This window comes from Hemiscyllium ocellatum, unplaced genomic scaffold (genome assembly GCF_020745735.1).
Source record: "Hemiscyllium ocellatum isolate sHemOce1 unplaced genomic scaffold, sHemOce1.pat.X.cur. R1, whole genome shotgun sequence".
Classification (NCBI taxonomy): Eukaryota; Metazoa; Chordata; class Chondrichthyes; order Orectolobiformes; family Hemiscylliidae; genus Hemiscyllium; species Hemiscyllium ocellatum.
This window is the reverse complement of record NW_026867603.1, coordinates 533301-556657: the sequence shown is the minus strand read 5'-3', so window position 1 is coordinate 556657 and position 23357 is coordinate 533301. Positions and strand designations below refer to the sequence as shown.

Genomic DNA, 23357 nt, shown 5'->3' with positions numbered 1-23357 from the left:
CCACCCAGACACACCTCACCCACCGGCCAGGCTCCACCCAGACACACCTCACCGACCGGCCAGGCCCCAAACCTCACCGACCGGCCAGGCCGCACACCACACCCACCGGCCAGGCCCCACCCAGACACACCTCACCCACCGGCCAGGCCCCAAACCTCACCCACCGGCCAGGCCCCACCCAGACACACCTCACCCACCAGCCAGGCCCCACCCAGACACACCTCACCCACCGGCCAGGCCCCACCCAAACACACCTCACCGACCGGCCAGGCCCCAAACCTCACCCACCGGCCAGGCCCCACACCTCACCGACCGGCCAGGCTCAAACCTCACCCACCGGCCAGGCCCCACACCTCACCGACCGACCAGGGCCCCACCCAGACACACCTCACCGACCGGCCAGGCCCCACCCAGACACACCTCACCCACCGGCCAGGCCCCACAGCTCACCGACCGGCAAGGCCCCACCCAGACACACCTCACCGACCGGCCAGGCCCCACCCAGACACGCCTCACCCACCGGCCAGGCCCCACCCAGACACACCTCACCCACCGGCCAGGCCCCACCCAGACACACCTCACCCACCGGCCAGGCCCCACCCAGACACACCTCACCCACCGGCCAGGCCCCACCCAGACACACCTCACCCACCGGCCAGGCCCCACCCAGACACACCTCACCCACCGGCCAGGCCCCACCCAGACACACCTCACCGACCGGCCAGGCCCCACCCAGACACACCTCACCGACCGGCCAGGCCCCAAACCTCACCCACCGGCCAGGCCCCACACCTCACCGACCGACCAGGGCCCCACCCAGACACACCTCACCGACCGGCCAGGCCCCACCCAGACACGCCTCACCCACCGGCCAGGCCCCACCCAGACACACCTCACCGACCGGCCAGGCCCCACCCAGACACACCTCACCGACCGGCCAGGGCACACCCAGACACACCTCACCGACCGGCCAGGCCCCACCCAGACACACCTCACCGACCGGCCAGGCCCCACCCAGACACACCTCACCGACCGGCCAGGCCTCAACCAGACACACCTCACCCACCGGCCAGGCCCCACCCAGACACACCTCACCGACCGGCCAGGCCTCACCCAGACACACCTCACCGACCGGCCAGGCCTCACCCAGACACACCTCACCGACCGGCCAGGCCTCAACCAGACACACCTCACCCACCGGCCAGGCCTCACCCAGACACACCTCACCCACCGGCTAGGCCCCACCCAGACACACCTCACCGACCGGCCAGGCCCCACCCAGACACACCTCACCGACCGGCCAGGCCTCAACCAGACACACCTCACCGACCGGCCAGGCCTCAACCAGACACACCTCACCGACCGGCCAGGCCCCACCCAGACACACCTCACCGACCGGCCAGGCCCCACCCAGACACACCTCACCGACCGGCCAGGCCCCACCCAGACACACCTCACCGACCGGCCAGGCCTCAACCAGACACACCTCACCGACCGGCCAGGCCTCAACCAGACACACCTCACCCACCGGCCAGGCCCCACCCAGACACACCTCACCCACCGGCCAGGCCCCACCCAGACACACCTCACCCACCGGCCAGGCCCCACCCAGACACACCTCACCGACCGGCCAGGCCCCACCCAGACACACCTCACCGACCGGCCAGGCCCCACAGCTCACCGACCGGCCAGCTATTTGGCCATGGGAGGCATCGCGAAGCCAACTGGGGGTCATGTCAGAAACAATTGGGGGGGCGGGGGGCGCTGGGCATCCTGGGGTGAACTCGGGCAAAGTGGAGACGCCGGGTTTTGTGGTGTGGGGGTTAAGGGTGGGGGGGTGGGATGTAGGATTCCCCTCCAGGGGAAGAGGAGGGGCACACAGGCTGGGGGGAAGGTCTCTCTCTGTCTCTGTCTCCCTCTCTCTCGTTCTGTGTGTGCGTGTCTCTCTCTCTCTCTCTCGCTCTGTGTGTCTCTCTCTATCTCGCTTAATGTCTGTCTGTCTCCCTCTCTCTCTCTCGCTCTGTCTCTCTTTCTCTCTGTCTCTCTCTCTCTCTGTGTCTGTCTCTCGCTCGCTCTGTGTGTCTCTCTCTGTCTCTCTCTCGCTGTGTGTGTCTCTCTCTGTCTCTCTCTCGCTGTGTGTGTCTCTCTCTCTCTCTCTGTCTCCCTCTCTCCCCCTCCCCACAGATGCTTCGAGAGTGACTCAGTCAGTTCTGGTTGAGCCGGAGAAACTTTATGGTTTGTGGATGCAGGCCATTCAGCCCGACACTGAGCCTTCGGTGGACATCCCATCGCTTTTACCTTGCATTTCCCACAGGGGACCAGTTAACGTGGGCACTACGGGGACAATTTAGCACGGCCCATCCACCCTACCCTGCACATCCCTGGGCACTACGGGGACAATTTAGCACGGCCCATCCACCCTAACCTGCACATCCCTGGGCACTACGGGGACAATTTAGCACGGCCAATCCTCCCTAACCTGCACATCCCGGGACACTACGGGGACAATTTAGCACGGCCCATCCACCCTACCCTGCACATCCCTGGGCACTACGGGGACAATTGAGCACGGCCGATTCCGCAAAATGAATCTGATCCTCACAAAACAGCAGAGATCCCAGAACACCGCTCGCCACCAGACCCCAGGCTGAATATTTCCCATCCGCCCTATATTCTGTACCCCAGCCAATTCCGTATGCAGTAGCTTTGTATGAAGATCTGTGAGCCCTCAAGAGGGGGTGGTGCCTGTTGGTTCAAGATCAGACAAGGAATGTGGTCTGTACAAACGCAACAGTGGTACATTTATTGAATGCGAGGCACATTCACACAATTTTGTCCAGCGACTCAGAGGTTAAAGAGTTCACAGTGAAGTTGCTATATAAGGGTGTTTGCAGGAATGATGAGATCCCTGGCTGGGCTTCCTGGGAGTCACAGTGGGACAGGCTCCCTCTGTCTCAGCCTCCCCCTCCCCCCCCTCCCACGGATATAAACATCGTCCAAGTACAAAGACACTTCTCAGAGAGTCCACCCGCCCACCCCACCCCTCCCGTTCCCCAGTTCCTGGATTCCTGCCAGCTCCCGCACCTCCCTGACACTGGGAGAGGCGGGTGGTGAAAGGACGTGCCAGCTGTCGGGGGCAGATGCCCACACATGGGCAGCGCAGCCAGCAGGCACAGCAGGATCCCACGGCAAAACCGACGCGGCCCGATATCGCCCAGGGGTCTCAGGCCCAGCGCTGAGGGAGCAGGCCCAGGGGAGAGACAGGGAGGGGGAGAGAGAGAGAGGGAGCGAGGGAGAGAAAAACACAGAGTGGGACAGGCAAGGAGAGAAAGAGAGAGGGAAAGAGAGAGAGACAGAGAGGGGGAGGGAGAGGGAGGGAGGGAGACATAAACACAGAGACAGGGAGGGGGAGAGAGAGGGAAGGAGAGAAAAAGAGAGAGAGAGAGAGAGAGTCAAGGAGAGAAAGAGACAGGCAAAGAGAGAGACAGGGAGGGGGAGGGAGAGAGTGAGACAGGGATAGAGAGAGAGAAAGAGAGAGAGGGAGGGAGTAAAAGAGAGAGAGAGAGGGAGGGAGAGAAAAACAGAGAGACGAGGAGAGAAAGAGAGAGGGGGACGGGGAGAGAGGGACAGGGGATGGGGCGGGGGGAAGAGAGACGGGGGGCGAAGAGAGACGGGGGGAAGAGAGACGGGGGGGAGAGAGACGGGGGGGAGAGAGACGGGGGGGGAGAGAGACGGGGGGGAGAGAGAGACGGGGGGGGGGAGAGAGAGACGGGGGGGGGAGAGAGAGACGGGCGGGGGGAGAGAGAGACGGGCGGGGGGAGAGAGAGAGAGAGACGGGCGGGGGAAAGAGAGAGACAGGCGGGGGAGAGAGAGAGAGACGGGACGGGGGGAGAGAGAGAGAGAGACGGGCGGGGGGGAGAGAGAGAGACGGGCGGGGGAGAGAGAGAGAGAGACGGGCGGGAGAGAGAGAGAGAGACGGGCGGGAGAGAGAGAGAGAGACGGGCGGGGGAGAGAGAGAGAGACGGGCGGGGGAGAGAGAGAGACGGGCGGGGGAGAGAGAGAGAGAGACGGGCGGGGGAAAGAGAGAGAGAGGCGGGGGGGAGAGAGAGAGAGAGACGGGCGGGAGAGAGAGAGAGAGAGAGACGGGCGGGGGAGAGAGAGAGAGAGGCGGGGGAGAGAGAGAGAGAGAGACGGGCGGGAGAGAGAGAGAGAGGCGGGCGAGAGAGAGAGAGAGAGACGGGCGGGGGGAGAGAGAGAGAGACGGGCGGGGGAAGAGAGAGACAGGCGGGGGAGAGAGAGAGAGAGACGGGCGGGAGAGAGAGAGAGAGACGGGCGGGAGAGAGAGAGAGAGACGGGCGGGGGAGAGAGAGAGAGACGGGGGGGGAGAGAGAGAGACGGGCGGGGGGGAGAGAGAGAGAGAGACGGGCGGGGGGGAGAGAGAGAGAGAGACGGGCGGGGGGAGAGAGAGAGAGAGAGAGGGCGGGGGGGGAGAGAGAGAGACGGGCGGGGGGAGAGAGAGAGACGGGCGGGGGGGAGAGAGAGACGGGCGGGGGGAGAGAGAGAGAGAGACGGGCGGGGGGAGAGAGAGAGAGAGATGGGCGGGGGGAAAGAGAGAGAGACGGGCGGGAGAGAGAGAGAGAGACGGGCGGGAGAGAGAGAGAGACGGGGGGGAAGAGAGAGAGAGAGACGGGGGGGGAGAGAGAGAGACGGGCGGGGGGGGAGAGAGAGAGAGAGAGGGGGGGGAGAGAGAGAGAGACGGGCGGGGGGAGAGAGAGAGAGAGACGGGCGGGAGAGAGAGAGAGAGACGGGCGGGGGGAGAGAGAGAGAGAGACGGGCGGGAGAGAGAGAGAGAGACGGGCGGGAGAGAGAGAGAGACGGGGGGGGAAGAGAGAGAGAGAGACGGGGGGGAGAGAGAGAGAGACGGGCGGGGGGAGAGAGAGAGAGAGAGACGGGCGGGGGGAGAGAGAGAGAGGGGCGGGGAGAGAGAGAGAGAGAGACGGGCGGGGGAAAGAGAGAGACAGGCGGGGGGAGAGAGAGAGACGGGCGGGGGGGGAGAGAGAGAGAGAGACGGGCGGGAGAGAGAGAGAGAGACGGGGCTCGGGAGAGAGAGAGAGAGACGGGGCTCGGGAGAGAGAGAGAGAGACGGGGCTCGGGGAGAGAGAGAGAGACGGGGCTCGGGGAGAGAGAGAGAGACGGGGCTCGGGGGGAGAGAGAGAGAGAGATGGGCGGGGGAAAGAGAGAGACAGGCGGGGGAGAGAGAGAGAGACGGGCGGGAGAGAGAGAGAGAGACGGGGGGGAAGAGAGAGAGAGAGACGGGGGGGAGAGAGAGAGAGACGGGCGGGGGGAGAGAGAGAGAGAGAGAGAGAGACGGGCGGGGGGGAGAGAGAGAGAGAGAGAGACGGGCGGGGGGGAGAGAGAGAGAGAGAGAGAGACGGGCGGGGGGGAGAGAGAGAGAGAGAGAGACGGGCGGGGGGGAGAGAGAGAGAGAGAGACAGGCGGGCGGGGAGAGGGAGAGTGAGTGGGCACTACGGGGACAATTTAGCACGGCCAATCCACCCGAACCTGCACATCCCTGGGCACTACGGGGACAATTTAGCACGGCCTATCCCACGCAGACACGGGGAGAACGTCCCACACAGACCGCCGCCCGAGGCTGGGAACTGAACCCAGGTCCCTGGCGCCGGGAGGCCGCAGCGCTAATGTAAATGGACCGACAGCGAGTGCCGTCGAGAGGCAGACCGACAGAAAGCTGAACCGTTCCCCCTTCCCCACATTCCCTGTCAGCTCGTGGAAGGGTTTAGTGGGATCTGGGCCAATTGCTGGCAGATGGGCCTGGATTCGGTTGGGTCAGCATGGGCAGGTTGGGCCGAAGGGTCTGTTTCCGTGCTGTACATCTCTGTGACTCCACCTTCCAAAGCTGTGATCGCTCCCCTGACTGTTTCACCCTCAGGCAGTCTGCATCTCTAAAGAGTTCCGACGGCTTGTTTTTGTCCCTGGCTGTTTCCTGTTTGGTTTCCCTCATCACGTTAAGGGCATTAAGCACATCGTCGTAATGGGAGTCAGTTAGACCGAGGGAGACAACCATCCAGCGTTGCCTGTCACTCCCACCCTGTTCAGGGCTGAGGGCTGACCTTACAGCAGGGTGTGTGTGTATGTGTGTGTGTGTGCGCGCCGGGCAGTCTGTGCATTGAGCAGAGTGTTGCTGGAAAAGCGCAGCAGGTCAGGCAGCATCTGAGGAGCAGGAGAATCAACGTTTCAGGCATAAGCCTTTCATCAGCCTTTGTGCACGCCTGTGTGTTTTTGTCTGTGTCTGTGCGGCTATCTGCGAGTGTGCGCGAGACTGTGCATTTGTCTGTCTATCTGTGTGTGCATGTCGGTGTGCTTCTCTGTCTGTGTACACGTGTCTGCGTGTGCCTCCGTCTCTGTGTCTCTGTCTGTGTGTTTGTCTATCTCTGTAAGTGTGTCTGTGTGCGTCCGCGTGTCTCGGTCAGTGCACTCGCTGTGTGTCTCTCTCTGTGCACGCACCTGTCTCTGCCTGTGCATCTCCATGTCTGTGTCTGCATGTCTGTGTGTGTGGGTGTGCGTGTCTGTGGGTGTGCGTGTGCGCATGTCTCTGCCTGAGTGTGTGTCTGTGGGTGCATGTCTGTCTCTGTGTGTGCGTTTCTGTGTGTGTGTGCATGTCTCTGTGTGTCTGTGCGTGAGTCTGTGTGTGTGTGCATATCTGTATGTTTGTGTGTCTCTGTCTCTGTGTGTACATGTCTGTTTGGCTGTGTGTGTGTGCGTGTCTCTGTCTGTGTGTGTGTGCATGACTGTCTGTGTGTGCATGTGTCTCTGTGTGTCTCTGTGTGCATGTCTCTGTCTGTGTGTGTGCATGTCGCTGTTGTGCGAGTGTCTGGCTGTGTGTGTGTGTCTCTGTCTGTGTGTGTCAGTGTGTGTGCATCTATCTGTGCATGTGTCAGTCTGTCTGTCTCTGTGTATGCATGTCTCTGTGTGTGCGTGTGTGTGTGTGTCTCTGTCTGTGTGTGTGTGTCTGTGTGTGTGTGTCGCTGTCTGTACGTGTCTGCATATCTCTGTGTGCGTGCATGTCGCTGTGTGTGTGTGTCTATGTGTCTGTCTCGGTGTATGCATGTCTCTGTCTGAGTGTGTGTCTGTGTGTGTATGCGTGTCTTTGTCTGAGTGTGTGTCTGTGCGTGTGCATGTCTCTGACTGTGTGTGCATGTCTGTGTGTGTGCGTGTGCATGTGTATGCATGTGTCTGTGTGCGCGCGTCTGTCTCTGTGTATGCATGGCTCTGTGTGTGCATGGCTCTGTCTGAGTGTGTGTCTGTGTGTGCGCGTGTGTCTGTCTCTATGTGCGCGTGTCTCTATGTGTGCGTGTCTCTGAGTGTGTGTTTCTGTGTGTGTGCGCGTGTCTGTGTGTGTCTGTCTCTGTGTTTGCATGTCTCTGTGTGTGCATGTCTCTGTCTGAGTGCGTGTCTATGTGTATGCGTGCGTGTGTCTCTGTCTGTGTGTGTATCTGTGTGTGCATGTCTCTGTCTATGTCTCTCTATGTGCGTGCATATGTCTCTGTCTGTGTGTGTATCTGTGTGTGCATGTCTCTGTCTATGTCTCTCTCTGTGTGTGCATGTCTCTGTCTGTGTGTGTGCATGTCGCTGTTGTGCAAGTGTCTGGCTGTGTGTGTGTCAGTGTGTGTGTCAGTGTGTGTGTCAGTGTGTGTGCGTCTAACTGTGCGTGTGTCAGTGTGTCTGTCTCTGTGTATGCATGTCTGTGTGTGTGTGTGTGTCTCTGTGTGTATGTCTGTCTGTCTGTGTCTGTCTGTGTGTGCGTGTCTCTGTCTGTACGTGTCTGCATATCTCTGTGTGCGCGCATGTCGCTGTGTGTGTGTCTGTCTCGGTGTATGCATGTCTCTGTCTGAGTGTGTGTCTGTGTGTGTGCGTGTCTGTGTGTGTATGCATGTTTTTGTCTGAGTGTGTGTCTGTGTGTCTGTGCGTGTGCATGTCTGTCTGTGTGTGTGCATGTGCATGTGTATGCATGTGTCTGTGTGCGTGTGTATGTCTCTGTGTTTGCATGGCTCTGTGTGTGCATGTCTCTGTCTGAGTGTGTGTCTGTGTGTGCGCGTGTGTCTGTCTCTATGTGCGAGTGTCTCTATGTGCGCGTGTCTCTATGTGCGCGTGTCTCTGTCTGTGTGTTTTTGTGTGTGCGCGCATGTCTGTGTGTGTCTGTCTGTGTTTGCATGTCTCTGTGTGTGCATGTCTCTGTCTCAGTGTGTGTGTGTGTGCGCGCGTGTCTGTCACTGTGTGTACGTGTCTCTATGTGTGCGTGTCTCTATGTGTGCATGTCACTATGTATGCGTGTCTCTGTCTGAGTGTGTGTCTATGTGTGTGCATGCGTGTGTCTCTGTCTGTGTGTGTATCTGTGTGTGCATGTCTCTGTCAATGTCTCTCTATGTGCGTGTCGTGTGTGTGCGTGTGTCTCTGTGTGTCTGGGTGTGTGTGTGTCTCTGTGTGTGTGCATGTCTGTGTGTGCGTGTCCGTGTGTGTATGTGCATATCTCTGTGTGTGTGCGCGCGCGTGTCTCTGTCTGTGTTTCTGGGTGTGTGTGTGTCTGTGTGTGTGTGCGCATGCATATCTGTGCGCGCGCGCGAGTCTCTGTCTGTGTGCGTGACTGTCTGTGTGTGTGTCTGTGTCTCTCTGTCTGCGTGTGTATGCCTGTATATGTGTGCATGTCTCTGTGTGTGTGCGTGTGTGTGTGTGCGCGTGTCTCTGTCTGTGTGTGTGTGTCTGTGTGCATGTCTCTGTCTGTGTCTCTCTATGTGCGTGTCATGTGTGTGCATGTGTCTCTGTCTGTGTGTCTGTGTGTGTGCATGTCTCTGTGTGTGTGCGCGCGTGTCTCTGTGTGTCTGGGTGTGTGTGTGTGCATGTGTGTGTGTGCGCATATCTGTGTGGGTGTGTGCGCGCATATCTGTGTGCGTGTCTGTGTCTGTGTCTGTGTGCATGTCTCTGCGTGTGTGTGTCTGTGTCTGCGTGTGTGTGTCTGTGTGTGTGCATGTCTGTGCGTGTGTGTGTGTGTCTGTGTGTCTGTTGTCTCTATCTGTACACCTGTGTACACTGATAACATCAGGGGATAAGCTGCTGCTCAAAACCTGTTTGAACACAGGACCGACAGAGGGGCACAATTCCCTCTGTCCCAGGACAGCCCGCTGTGCGAGCCCTACTGCTCTGTTCAATGACCACAACGTGGTGTCCCGAGAGCCCCGTGCCCTCACCGTGAGGAGAGGGGGGGGGTGTTGTTGATTCCTTTCCTCAGAAACCAACCCACTCGGTCCGACAGCAGGGAAACAGGGAATCTGGTCCAACCAGGCCGTAACGACAAAGTAAACGAGTCCTGGACAGCGTGGCGTCCGAACGGTGAAGGCAAAATGCCTTTGGGACCACCCTGTCTCCCTGTGACACAAACGTCAAAGAATGATAGGCCTGAACATCTAGGCCTCTACGACGCGAGAGAGGAGGAGCTTGGGAGGTGATTTAGTTCAAATAAAACTCACATAACGCCAGGATATAGTCCAACGGGCTCACTTGGAAGTTTTCGGGAGTGCTCCAAAAGCTAGAGCTTCCGAATAGACCCTGTTAGACGATAACCAGGGCCTGTGCCTGGTCCACCCCAGTCCCACACCCGGCTCCTCCACACACCGAGAGGTGACTGAATTGAGACGTCTAAGATAATCCGAGGGTTAGATAGGGTGGGCAGGGAGAGGCTTTTCCCTCGGACGGTGATGGCTAGCACGAGGGGACACGGCTTTAAACTGAGGGGGGTGATAGATACAGGACAGATGGCAGAGGGAGTTTCTTTACTCAGAGAGTAGGAGGGGGAGTGGAACGCACTGTCTGCAACAGGAGTAGACTCGCCAACTTTAGGGGCATTTAAATGGGCATTGGATGGGCATTTGGATGGGAATGGAATAGGGTAAGAGAGAGGAGCTTCAGATTGTTATGCCAACCTGTGGAACCATTGAAGGATGTGCCGGAACGTTCTATGAGAGTGTTCTATGGACTACCCAAGACCCTCCCTTTAATTGTCTAAGTTGTACCCACCCACTCCCCACCCCCCCCCCATTTGTTTTATATCTCTCAAATTAAACTCCACCCACCCCCCACCATCGCCCGCTCTCTTCCAACGATTCGGCCTCCCCTCTGCCAGCCAATCGCACGCGCGAGCGCCAACAGGACGGAGACGCCCACCGTGCGCCATCTTACCGAGGGCTTTGCTGAAACCCCACCCCCCCCCCAACCCCTCCACACCGTCAACGCGTCTCCCGCTCACCGACCGTCCCCTTGGAAACAAAAACTCCACCAGGTTCCGGCAAACCCCCGGTTTTCCCCTCGCAGGGAAACCCGGCGCTGACTGACCTCGGAGTGCCAACGTCTCATAAACCCTGCCTTGCCCCTCACTCCCTCTCGGCCCCCAGTAAGGGCTTACCTACCACTGCCATCAGACTCTCGGTTCCCAGGCTGCTCCCGGAAAACTTTCCCTAATAGAGGCGGATTTTTGACCGCCCTCTGGCCCCTCACCTGTAGATGTTACAAACGTCTCTGTTTGGACCCCTCCCCAACCCCACCCACTGCAGTCTCCTCCCACAGCGTCCTGGGACACACCAGATCAGGTCCTGGAGATTCCTAAGGCCTTCAGCACGTCCTCTCCCTGCCTCGCTGACTGTTTCCAAAACATTTATTTCCCCGCATTCGCCTCCATCCTTCCCGCACAGTAAACACCAACATGTAATCTTCTCTCAATCGCTCTCCAGTCAAAGACAGCATCTTGGAGGGGCCCTGCTTTCTCTCTCTATGGCTCTGAATGTACTAGATCATCAAACATTCCAGCAAAGTACAGGCCCTTCGGCCCTCGATGTTGTGCTGACCCATCAAACCAATCTGAAGCCCATCTAACCTCAGAGAATCTCTTTAGATTATCCTTAAGCTTATGTGGTAAGGTTATGAGGTTTATAAAATCATGAGGAGGCGTGGATAGGGTAAACAGACAAGGTCTTTTCCCCCTGGGGTGGGGGAGCCCAGAACTAGAGGCTTATAAAATCATGAGGGGGGGCATGGATAGGGTAAATAGACAAGGTCTTTTCCCCCTGGGGTGAGGGAGCACAGAACTAGAGGGGGGTAGGTTTAGGGTGAGAGGGGAAAGATATGAAAGGGACCCGAGGGGCAACTTTTTCCCCAGAGGGTGGTACGTGTATGGAATGAGCTGCCAGAGGAAGTGGTGGAGGCTGGTACAATGACAACATTTAAGAGGCATTTGGATGGGTATATGAATAGGAAGGGTTTGGAGGGATATGGGCCGGGTGCTGGCAGGTGGGACTAGATTGGGTTGGGATATCTGGGTCGGCATGGAGGGGTTGGACCGAAGGGTCTGTTTCCGTGCTGTACATCTCTATGACTCCATGAGTAGGGAGGATGGGATGGACCATTGGTGAGAGCCACACAGTATTAGGCGCTGCTTCAGTCTCCTTTAGCAGAGTCTGGGGGGGGTGGGGGGGCAAGGTTAACCAAGGGGGAATGCTGGGATACCGGGGCTGATGTGCCAAGACAGACCGGGTCGGTTCAGAGTTCATCCAACGCTGCTGAATGTTTCATCTGGTTTTCGCAGTTAAAATCAAGGACTTTTAATACTAACCAATTACCTTTTAGTTTTACTTTCTACTTACTCTGTGAGGGTAATGGTTAACTTTATAACTGTTCCGCTCTAACTACCGATCTGTACTTTGGTACCTAACACATGGGCTGACACAGAATCAGAGAGACGTACAGCACGGAAACAGACCCTTCGGCCCAACCCGTCCGTGCTGACTCAGACACCCTAACCTAACCTAGTCCCCGTGTGCCAGCACTTGGCCCATCTCCCCCTAACCCCTTCCTATCCATGTCCCCCCCATCCTTTTAAATGTTGTTATTGTACCAGCCCCCACCACTTCCTCTGGCAGCTCCTTCCACACACGCACCACCCTCTGGGGAAAAAAGTTACCCCTCGGGTCACTTTCCCCCCTCTCACCTTAAACCTACCCCCCTCTAGTTCTGGACTCCCCCACCCCAGGGGGAAAAGACCTTGTCTATTTACCCTATCCATGCCCCCCTCCTCATGATTTTATCAACCTCTATAAGGTCACCCCTCAGCCTCCAACACTCCAGGGAAAACAGCCCCCGGCCTGTCCAGCCTCTCCCTGTAGCTCCGATCCAAGAGATACTTTTCACTGTACTCCCGCACTCGGAAACACATGACAATAAAATCGACATTAAAAAGGTGTCTGGACGGGAACATGGATAGGAAGGGTTTAGAGGGATAGGGGCCAAGTGCTGGGGAACGGGGACTGGATTGGGTTAGGACATCTGGGTCGGCATGGACAGGGTGGGCCGAAGGGGCCGATTCCGTGCTCTAGAACTCCGTATCCATTGGGGTTCCGGAAAAATAAGGAGGGAGACAGACCTGCGAGAGGCCTCTGAAACGTGAACAGGGCTGGATGGTTGGGTGTTCCAGGGGGGAGAGACAGTCCAATCCAAGATGGGAATGGGACCGAGTTGGGGGAGAGAGGGTGGCAGAGAGAGAGAGAGAGAGATCCTGTCGGATTCTCAGGAAGAGAAAGCAGTCCAAAGGCGAAATACCGAGTGTTCCAAGGACCGAACGTAGCAAAGGACATCGGGGTCGAAAGCAGGGGCTCTGGGAATGGGGGGAGCGGAGTTGTCTGATCAGCCATGACCCGCTGTTCCAATCCACTGGGCCTTGGTGTGATGTGAACCCTCTGTCAATTAACCTGACACCATCACCCAGGCATCCGAAACTCTGGGGGCTCGGACGATGAACACGGCACTGTTCCCCATAGAATCATAGGCTCCCGACAGAGTGGACAACAGGCCCTTCGGCCCATCAGGTGCACACCAACTCTCCAAATACTATCCCACCAAGACCCATTCCCCTTACTCCATTACTCTACATATACCCCTGACTAATCCACCCTAACCTGCACAACCCTGGGCACTACGGGGACAATTTAGCACGGCCAATCCTCCCTAACCTGCACATCCCTGGGCACTACGGGGACAATTTAGCACGGCCAATCCACCCTAACCTGCACATCCGTGGGCACTACGGGGACAATTTAGCACGGCCAATCCTCCCTAACCTGCACATCCCTGGGCACTACGGGGACAATTTAGCACGGCCAATCCACCCTAACCTGCACATCCCTGGGCACTACGGGGACAATTTAGCACGGCCAATCCACCCTAACCTGCACATCCGTGGGCACTACGGGGACAATTTAGCACGGCCAATCCTCCCTAACCTGCACATCCCTGGGCACTACGGGGACAATTTAGCACGGCCAATCCACCCTAACCTGCACATCCCTGGGCACTACGGGGACAATTTAGCACAGCCAATCCACCCTAACCTGCACATCCCTGGGCACTACGGGGACAAATTAGCACAGACAATCCACCCTAACCTGCACATCCCTGGGCACTACGGGGACAATTTAGCACAGCCAATCCACCCTAACCTGCTCGTCTTTGGACTCTAGGAGGAAACCCACACATATATCGGTGGGGTGGGGGGGAAATGTCGGTCACCCTGAGGTATTTGCTCCCCGTTTCATTTGTCTGCGAGGGGCGGGCCTGCGTATTATCGCCCATCCTCCCGTCGCCTGGACGTTTGGTGGGGGGGACAGAGGTGAGAGTTCACCACATTGTCTTGGGCCAGGAGTCACGTGTAGGGCCCAGGGGGCATCCAGGAAGCAGGTGGGTTATCCGGGAGACCATCGGAGCAGAAATCAGGCCATTCAGCCCGTCTCCGCCATTCAATCATGGCTGGTAACTTTCTCAACCCCCAATCTCCTCAAGAACCTATCTATCTCCATCTTGAAACATACTCAATGACCTGACCCCCCCCTCCCCCACGGCCTTCTGTGGCAATTAATTCCATAAACCCCCCACTCTCTGGCTGAAGATGTTTCTCCTTATCTCTGTTCTAAAGGGTCTTCCCTTTCCTCTAAGGCTGTGCCCTTGGGTCCCAGTCCCTCCTCCCAATGGAAACCCCCTTCCCAACATCCATTCTCTATGTTTCAATCCCCCCCCTCATCCTTCTAAACCCCATCGAGTATAAGCCCAGAGACGTCCAACGTTCCTCATGGGTTAAGCTGCTCGTTCCTGGGCCCGTTCTCGCCAGCCTCCTCTGAATCCCCTCCAGGGGCCAGTCCGTCCTTCCCGAGATACTGGGGCCCAAAACTGGGCACAATACTCCACAGAGAGTCCTAGAGATGTACAGCACGGAAACAGACCCTTCGGTCCAGCCCAAACAGATATCCCAACCCAATCTAGTCCCACCTGCCAGCACCCGGCCCATATCCCTCCAAACCCTTCCTATTCATATACCCATCCAAATGCCTCTTAAATGTTGTCATTGTACCAGCCTCCTCTACTTCCTCTGGCAGCTCATTCCATACACGTACCACCCTCTGGGTGAAAAAGTCGCCCCTTAGGTCTCTTTTATATCTTTCCCCTCTCACCCTAAACCTATGCCCTCTAGTTCTGGGCTCCCCCACCCCAGGGGGAAAAGACCTTGTCTATTTACCCTATCCATGTCCCCCCCACCTCATGATTTTATAAACCTCTAGTTCTGGACTCCCCCACCCCAGGGGGAAAAGACCTCACATTTATCTGAATTAAACTCCATCTGCCACTCCTCAGTCATTAGACTTGTGATTCCTGATAATTTTAAATATATATATGTATAAAACATTGAATGCAATTCCATCTGCTATGCTGGAGTGCAAACCCAGCTCCCCAGAACGGGAGGGAGGGGGAGGGGGAGTGAGGAGGGGAGGGGGAGTGAGTGAGGGAGGGAGGGCGAGTGGGGGAGTGGGAGGGGAGTGAGTGAGGGAGTGAGGGAGTGAGGGGGAGGGAGGGGGAGGGAGGGGGAGGGAGGGGGGAGGAGGGGAGGGGGAGTGAGTGAGGAGGGGAGGGGGAGTGAGTGAGGGAGGGGGGAGTGAGGGAGGGGGGAGTGAGGGGGGGAGTGAGAGGGGAGGGGGAGTAGGGGATGGAGGGGGGACGAGGAGGAGGAAGTGGGAGGGGGAGGGAGTGAGGGTTGAGGAAGCAGTGCGCTCACTGTCAGTGGGCAGACGGAGTGTCAGGCCTGAGGGTGATCCCTGGGATGAGTTGGTATCTCGGACCGGGGGGGGGGGGGGGGGGGTAGGGCTGGGACTGTCAATGTGAGAACAGCAGTCAGGGTTCCACATGTAGCTGAGCTGGGGAGTGTCAGCTATTAATAGGTGACAGAGAGAGTCTGTGTGAGATTACTCATGGCTGTGTTAATATCTGCCAAGGAGGAGCTGTGCTCTGAGAGAGAGAGAGAGAGAGAGAGAGAAAGAGAGAGAGAGCGCGGGAGGGAGACAGAGAGAGAGAGACCGACAGACAGAGAGAGACACAGGCAGACAGGCAGAGAGTGAGAGAGAGAGACAGAGAGTGAGAAAGCACAGAAGAGGAGGGGAGACAGAGAGACAGAGTAAGAGAGTGATAGATAGAAACAGAGAGAGAGAGAGAGACAAAGAAAGAGAGAGAGGGAGAGAAATAGAAAAAAAACAGGCAGCTAGAGAGCGAGACCCACAGGTACAGGAACCCAGAGAAAGTGAAAGACAGAGAGGGAGGGTGAGAGAGACAGATACAGAGAGGGAGTGACAGTAAGAGAGACAGAGAGGGTGAGAGACAGAGAGGGTGAGAGACAGAGAGAGGGAGTGAGAGAGAGAGGGTGAGAGACAGAGAGAGGGAGTGAGAGAGACAGAGAGAGAGAGGGTGAGAGAGACAGAGGGAATGAGAGAGCGAGGGAGAGAGAGAGAGACAGAGAGGGAGAGGGAGTGAGAGAGACAGAGAGTGAGGGAGTGAGAGAGACAGAGAGAGTGAGGGAGTGAGAGAGACAGAGAGAGTGAGAGAGAGACAAAGAGAGAGAGAGTGAGAGAGACAGAGACAGAGAGAGAGGGTGAGAGAGACAGATACAGAGAGGGAGTGACAGTAAGAGAGACAGAGAGGGTGAGAGACAGAGAGGGTGAGAGACAGAGAGGGTGAGAGACAGAGAGAGGGAGTGAGAGAGAGAGGGTGAGAGACAGAGAGAGGGAGTGAGAGAGACAGAGAGAGAGAGGGTGAGAGAGACAGAGGGAATGAGAGAGCGAGGGAGAGAGAGAGAGACAGAGAGGGAGAGGGAGTGAGAGAGACAGAGAGTGAGGGAGTGAGAGAGACAGAGAGAGTGAGGGAGTGAGAGAGACAGAGAGAGTGAGAGAGAGACAAAGAGAGAGAGAGTGAGAGAGACAGAGACAGAGAGAGAGGGTGAGAGAGACAGGGAGGGAGAGGGAGTGAGAGAGACAGAGAGAGAGTGAGAGAGACAGAGACAGAGAGAGAGAGTGAGAGAGACAGAGAGGGAGAGGGTGAGGGAGTCAGAGAGAGAGTGAGAGAGACAGAGACAGAGACAGAGAGAGAGGGTGAGAGAGAGGGAGAGGGAGAGGGAGTGACAGTCAGTCAAAGCCTGCAGACAGGAGCTCCAAGTATAAACACAGCTAACCTCTGCCCACAGACAAACAGGAGCGGGCTGTGTGTGCAGCAAGTGCAACAGTTAGTTAGCCTGTCAGAGGGAGGGAGGAAGGGTGGGTCCCGCACACCTCTCCGGAAAGCTCACTCACCACCTCTCCGAGTAACACCATGCCTTTCCTGGTCCGAGCGTAATTCTGGAAGCGGCTGAGTAGCCCATCTCCCTCTGAGGCAGGGGAGTACTGCTCCTCACTGGCCATCTCTCTGTGTGTGTGTGTGTGAGAGAGTCTCTCCCACAGCCCTGCCTTCCACACTCACAGCGATTCCCTCTCTCTGAAAGAGGGAGGGATCCTTCAACGGGAAGTGGAACCTCACACTGTTAGCTTCCTTCCCTTGTCTCTCTCTCTCTGTTGCTACCAGCTCTTGAAATCAGTTTGCCTTATCTCCCTCTGCCATCAGCTGCTGTTTTCCCCTCTCGCTCAGAGGCAGACACCAGAAGTCAGTCCCAAATCCCCAACTCAGGCAGTCCCACACAGCAGCCTGCTCCAACTCTGTACCTCCCCCAGACACAGTAATCTCCAAATGTCTGCACACTTCAACACATGAGCCACCCCTCAGTGTGTTTTGTTTCAAAACAAAAGCCCTTTTGTAAAGTTCATCAGAGATAGGAATGAACTGAGACCATTCAACCCATCCAGAACCTCTCTGCTATTCCTCACCCCCGTTTACATAGAAGAGTCTGCCCCTTTTATGAGTAGATTAGGTTCCCCACAGTATGGTCCTTCAGCCCAACAAGTCCATACCAACCCCCTGGAGAGGAACCCACCCTATATTTAACCCTGACTAATGCAGCTAATACTACGGGGACAATTTAGCACGGCCAATCCACCCTAACCCGCACATCCCTGGGCACTACGGGGACAATTTAGCACGGCCAATCCACCCTAACCTGCACATCCCTGGGCACTACGGGGACAATTTAGCATGGCCAATCCACCCTAACCTGCACATCTTTGTGACTGTGGGAGGAAACCGGAGCATCCGGAGGAAACCCACGCAGACTCGGGGAGAACGTGCAAACTCCACACAGACAGTCACCCGAGGCTGGGAATTGAACCCGGGTCTCGGACGCTGTGAGGCAGCAGCGCTAACCCACTGTGCCACCGTGCCGCCCCACAAAGTCTTTCATCTTTTAGACTGACCGTGTTGGTTTCAAGTTCTTTTATATGTAAATTACAAAACTTTTTAAAAAGCTACATTCTGAAGTGAACATTAACAATGGGTGTCATGTCGGCCCAGACATTGTATTGAAGGTGTGAGCTTCCCTGTGTGTGGCTGTCTCTGCCTCAATGGTCAGACTGATCCGAATCTATAAAACGGATTTACGGAATCTTACACAGATTCAGGCAGTTTTGAGCAAAGCACCATATAACTCTGCAGGTACAAATTCACCCCACAAACTAACGTGTATTTGTGGGTGTGTGCGTGGGGTTGGGAAGGGTATGAGTGTCTGTGAGAGAGTGTGTGTGTGTGTATAATGAGACACTCATAATGTCCCCCTCCCCAACACACACACACACACACACATAAATTCAGTGTCTTACAATCTTAGTCTCCACAATACCTGATGAAGGAGCGACTCTCTGAAAGCTAGTGCTTCCAAATAAACCCGTTGGACTATAACCTGGTATTGTGTGATTTTTAACTTTGTCTACCCCAGTCCAACACCAGCATCTCCAAATCATAACGTAATCCGTTTGCCAGCACTTGGCCCATCTCCCTCCAACCCCTTCCTATCCATGTCCCCCATCCTTTTAAATGTTGTCATTGTACCAGCCCCCACCACTTCCTCTGGCAACTCATTCCACACACGCACCACCCTCTGGGGGAAAATGTTGCCCCTCAGCTCCCTTTTCCCCCGTCTCACCTTAAACCTACCACCCTCTAGTTCTGGACTCCAAGGATATTGCCAGGGTTGGAGGGTCTGAGCTATAGGGAGAGGCTGAACAGGCTGGGGCTGTTTTCCCTGGAGCGTCGGAGGCTGAGGGCGAGGGTGGGCGTGGATAGGATAAATAGACAAGGTCTTTTCCCCCTGGGGTGGGGGAGCCCAGAACTAGAGGGCATAGGTTTAGGGTGAGAGGGGAAAGATATAAAAGAGACTTGAGAGGTAACCTTTTCCCCCCAGAGGGTGGTGCGTGTATGGAACGAGCTGCCAGAGGAAGTGGTGGGGGCTGGTACAATGACAACATTTAAGAGGCATTTGGATGGGTATATGAATAGGAAGGGTTTGGAGGGATATGGGCCGGGTGCTGGCAGGTGGGACTAGATTGGGTTGGGATATCTGGTCGGCATGGACGGGTTGGACCGAAGGGTCTGTTTCCGTGCTGTACGTCTCTATGGCTCTAAGCGCAGGTACCCACTCCATGTCAAATTTTATCCAGACCTTTATCGTCTGAAATACCTCGATTTGATCTCCCATCGTTCTTCCACGTTCTGCAGAGGAGAGGCCTAAACGGTTCAATCTCTCCCCTCCCACCTGGAAAATGTGCCCCCCCACCCCTCCTCGTCATGAAACTCCCCCACCCTTGGGAAAACTTAACTCTCACAATATCCCCCATTACTTTATAAACCTCCGACGCTCCACTGAAAAAGGTCCCAGCCTCTCCAGCCTTTCCTTCGACCTCAAACCCTCTCACTCCCGGCAACATCTTGGTAAATCTCTTCAGCACAGTCTTCACCCTGGTAATATCCTTCCTGCAACATGGAGACCAAAGCTGGACACAGTTACTCCGAAGCTGATTAATTCCTATATGAGCTCCAATTCCTCTTCGGAACAAGAAAGATTGCAAGCGATACGCTGGGACACCGACGGACTGGCTGTTCCTCTGATCACACTCTGTACTGAGCCCCAAACCAAACCCACACCGCCCCACTGTCTCTCCCCATAGCCCTGTATCTATCTCCAAACTAATCCCACTGCCCCACTGTCTCTCCCCATAGCCCTGTATCGATCCCCAAACTAATCCCACTGTCCCCGCTCTCTCTCCCCATAGCCCCGTATCAATCCCCAAACTAATCCCACTGCCCCGCTCTCTCTCCCATAGCCCTGTATCCATCCCCAAACTAATCCCACTGTCCAGCTCTCTCCCCATAGCCCTGTATCCATCCCCAAACTAATCCCACTGTCCCCCGCTCTCTCCCCATAGCCCTGTATCCATCCCCAAACTAATCCCACTGTCCAGCTCTCTCTCCCCATAGCCCTGTATCCATCCCTAAACTAATCCCACTGCCCCGCTCTCTCCCCATAGCCCTGTATCCATCCCCAAACTAATCCCACTGTCCAGCTCTCTCCCCATAGCCCTGTATCCATCCCTAAACTAATCCCACTGTCCCCCGCTCTCTCCCCATAGCCCTGTATCCATCCCCAAACTAATCCCACTGTCCAGCTCTCTCTCCCCATAGCCCTGTATCCATCCCTAAACTAATCCCACTGCCCCGCTCTCTCCCCATAGCCCTGTATCCATCCCCAAACTAATCCCACTGTCCAGCTCTCTCTCCCCATAGCCCTGTATCCATCCCCAAACTAATCCCACTGCCCCGCTCTCTCCCCATAGCCCTGTATCCATCCCCAAACTAATCCCACTGTCCAGCTCTCTCTCCCCATAGCCCTGTATCGATCCCCAAACCAATCCCACAGACACCCACTCTCTCCCCTTAGCCCTGTACCGATCCCCAAACTAATCACACACAGCCCCGCTCTCTCCCCATAGCCCTGTATCCATCCCCAAACTAATCCCACTGTCCCCCGCTCTCTCCCCATAGCCCTGTATCCATCCCTAAACTAATCCCACTGCCCCGCTCTCTCCCCATAGCCCTGTATCCATCCCCAAACTAATCCCACTGTCCAGCTCTCTCTCCCCATAGCCCTGTATCCATCCCCAAACTAATCCCACTGTCCCGCTCTCTCTCCCCATAGCCCTGTATCCATCCCCAAACTAATCCCACTGCCCCCGCTCTCTCCCCATAGCCCTGTATCCATCCCCAAACTAATCCCACTGCCCCGCTCTCTCCCCATAGCCCTGTATCCATCCCCAAACTAATCCCACTGTCCAGCTCTCTCTCCCATAGCCCTGTATCGATCCCCAAACCAATCCCACAGACACCCACTCTCTCCCCTTAGCCCTGTACCGATCCCCAAACTAATCCCACACAGCCCCGCTCTCTCCCCATAGCCCTGTATCGATCCCCAAACTAATCCCACACAGCCCCGCTCTCTCTCCCCAAAGCCCTGTATCAATCTCCAAATTAATCCCACTGTCCCACTCTCTCTCCCCATAGCCATGTATCAATCCCTAAACTAATCCCACTGCCCCGCTGTCTCCCCATAGCCCTGTACCAATCCCTCAACTAATCCTACTGCTCCGCTCACTCTCCCCATAGCCCTGTAACCATCCCTGAACTAATCCTCACTGCTCCCGCTCTCTCACCCTATAGCACTGTATTGATCCCCAAACTAATCCCCACTGCTCCACTCTCTCCCTATAGCGCTGTATCAATCCCCAAATTAATCCCACTGCCCCACTCTCTCCCCATAGCCCTGTATTGACCCCAAACTAATCCCACTGCCCCGCTCTCTCTCCCCCATAGCCCTGTATCGATCCCCAAACTAATCCCACTGTCCCACTCACTCCCCATAGCCCTGTATCCATCCCTGAAATAAGCCCACTGCCCCGCTCTCTCCCCATAGCCCTGTGTTCAAAATAAAATCGATCTTAGCTTTTCAAACATTCCCTCCACCACTTCACAGGGCAGGGAATTCCAGACATTCCCAACCCTCTGGGTGAAGAGGTTCCTTCTCAATTCTGTCCAAGATCTGCTCCCCCTCATTTTGAGGGACTGCCCTCTTGTCCTAGTTTCATTCACCAGTGGAAACATCCTCTCTACTTCCATCTTATCGATTCACTTCACAATTAGATATGTTTCTGTCAGATCCCCACCCACCCTCCCCCCCCCCCTGCCCCTCCCCACTCAGTCTTCCGAATTCCAAAGAAGACAATCCCTGTCTACTCGGTCATTCCTCATAATCCAACACTCTCAAAGAACGTTCCAGCATAGTTCAGGCCCTTTGGCCCCTCGATGTTGCGCCAACCTGTGGAACCAATCTGAAGCCCCTCTCTCCTACACTGTTCCATTCTCCTCCCTATGTTTATCCAATGCCCATTTAAATGCCCCTAAAGTTGGCGAGTCTACTACAGACAGTGCGTTCCGCGCCCCCGACTACTCTCTGAGTAAAGAAACTCCCTCTGCCATCTGTCCTACATCTACCATCCCTCAATGTAAAGCTATATCAGTACAGAGCACGGTCGCTCATTGGTTAGCACAGCGCCAGGGACACCAGTTCAATTCCAGTCTCGGATGACTGTCCGTGCAGAGTTTGCACATTCTTCCCCACGCGTTCGCACAGCTTTTCCCCGGGCGCTCTGGTTTTCTCCCACAGTCCAAAGATGTGCAGGTTAGGGTGGATTGGCCGTGCTAAATTGTCCCCGTAGTGCCCAGGGATGTGCAGGTTAGGGTGGATTGGCCGTGCTAAATTGTCCCCGTAGTGCCCAGGGATGTGCAGGTTAGGGTGGATTGGCCGTGCTAAATTGTCCCCGTAGTGCCCAGGGATGTGCAGGTTAGGGTGGATTGGCCGTGCTAAATTGTCCCCGTAGTGCCCAGGGATGTGCAGGTTAGGGTGGGATTGGCCGTTCTAAATTGTCCCCGTAGTGCCCAGGGATGTGCAGGTTAGGGTGGGATTGGCCGTGCTAAATTGCCCAGAGTGTTAGGTGCATTAGTCAGGGGTAACATGTGGGGAGGTGGGTCTGGGTGAGTTCCTCTTCAGCAAGGCGATGTGTAACTGATCGGCCAGGTAGCCTGCTCCCACAGTGTCGGGAATCGAATCTAGCACCCCTCTTGTCCCTTCGAAGGGCAGGAACAGCCATCTCCCCCTCTATTCCGTCCAGGCCCCTCACGATGTTGAGACCATCTCGTTCCTGCAGGTTGGACAACAGGTAAGTCTTCTGCTTTCGTTGAGAAATGTGGTTCAATTTCCCTTTGACGTGAAAAGTTGGATAAATCGGCGCAACTCTGGGAATAACGGGGCTGGACAGACCAAGGACAGCCACACCACACCAGGAACGGTGAGACACGAGGGCAGCTGGGGTTGGTTCATGTCACTGCATCTTTATTCAGTTCCCACACGTCTGGACATTAACGTAGTCACTCGGTGTGGAAACACACGTACATACAGCTTGCAAGATTCGCGTTTGGGGAGCGTCAGCTCCCACCTCAGGGCAGCAGCACCCTGAAGTTTGCAAAGGGTAGGCAGCACAGCTTGGTGCACAGCAGGATCCCACAGGCAGGCTCTCGTGTCACACAGCGTCAATGGGTCACAGCTTTGGGGCCCAGGGTTGAGAGAGAGAGAGACAGACAGCTTGGCACACAGGAGGGGTCCTCAGCTCAGCCGGTTTTGCTATCTCACCCTGATCGACTGCATTTTGGACACTCCCCGCTCCCTCAGCATTGTCCCTCCCACAGCGCCCGCTCCCTCAGCGCTGACCCTCCCACAGCGCCCGCTCCCTCAGCGCTGACCCTCCCACAGCGCCCGCTCCCTCAGCGCTGACCCTCCCACAGCGCCCGCTCCCTCAGCGCTGACCCTCCCACAGCGCCCGCTCCCTCAGCGCTGACCCTCCCACAGCGCCCGCTCCCTCAGCGCTGACCCTTCCACAGCGCCCACTCCCTCATTGCTG

General features: G+C 56.5%; 1 protein-coding gene across 1 annotated transcript in view; it reads right to left on the bottom strand.

Annotated features, from left to right (window-relative positions):
* LOC132809087 (proteolipid protein 2-like) overlaps positions 1-17126 on the bottom strand; it is a 45805-nt gene extending 28679 nt beyond the window's left edge. The window contains exon 1 of the mRNA XM_060822486.1: positions 16722-17126. Within this exon, the coding sequence (XP_060678469.1) occupies positions 16722-16829 (108 nt within the window). The 5' untranslated portion in view covers positions 16830-17126. The remainder of the gene's footprint in view (positions 1-16721) is intronic.
* Positions 17127-23357: the final 6231 nt, after the last annotated feature.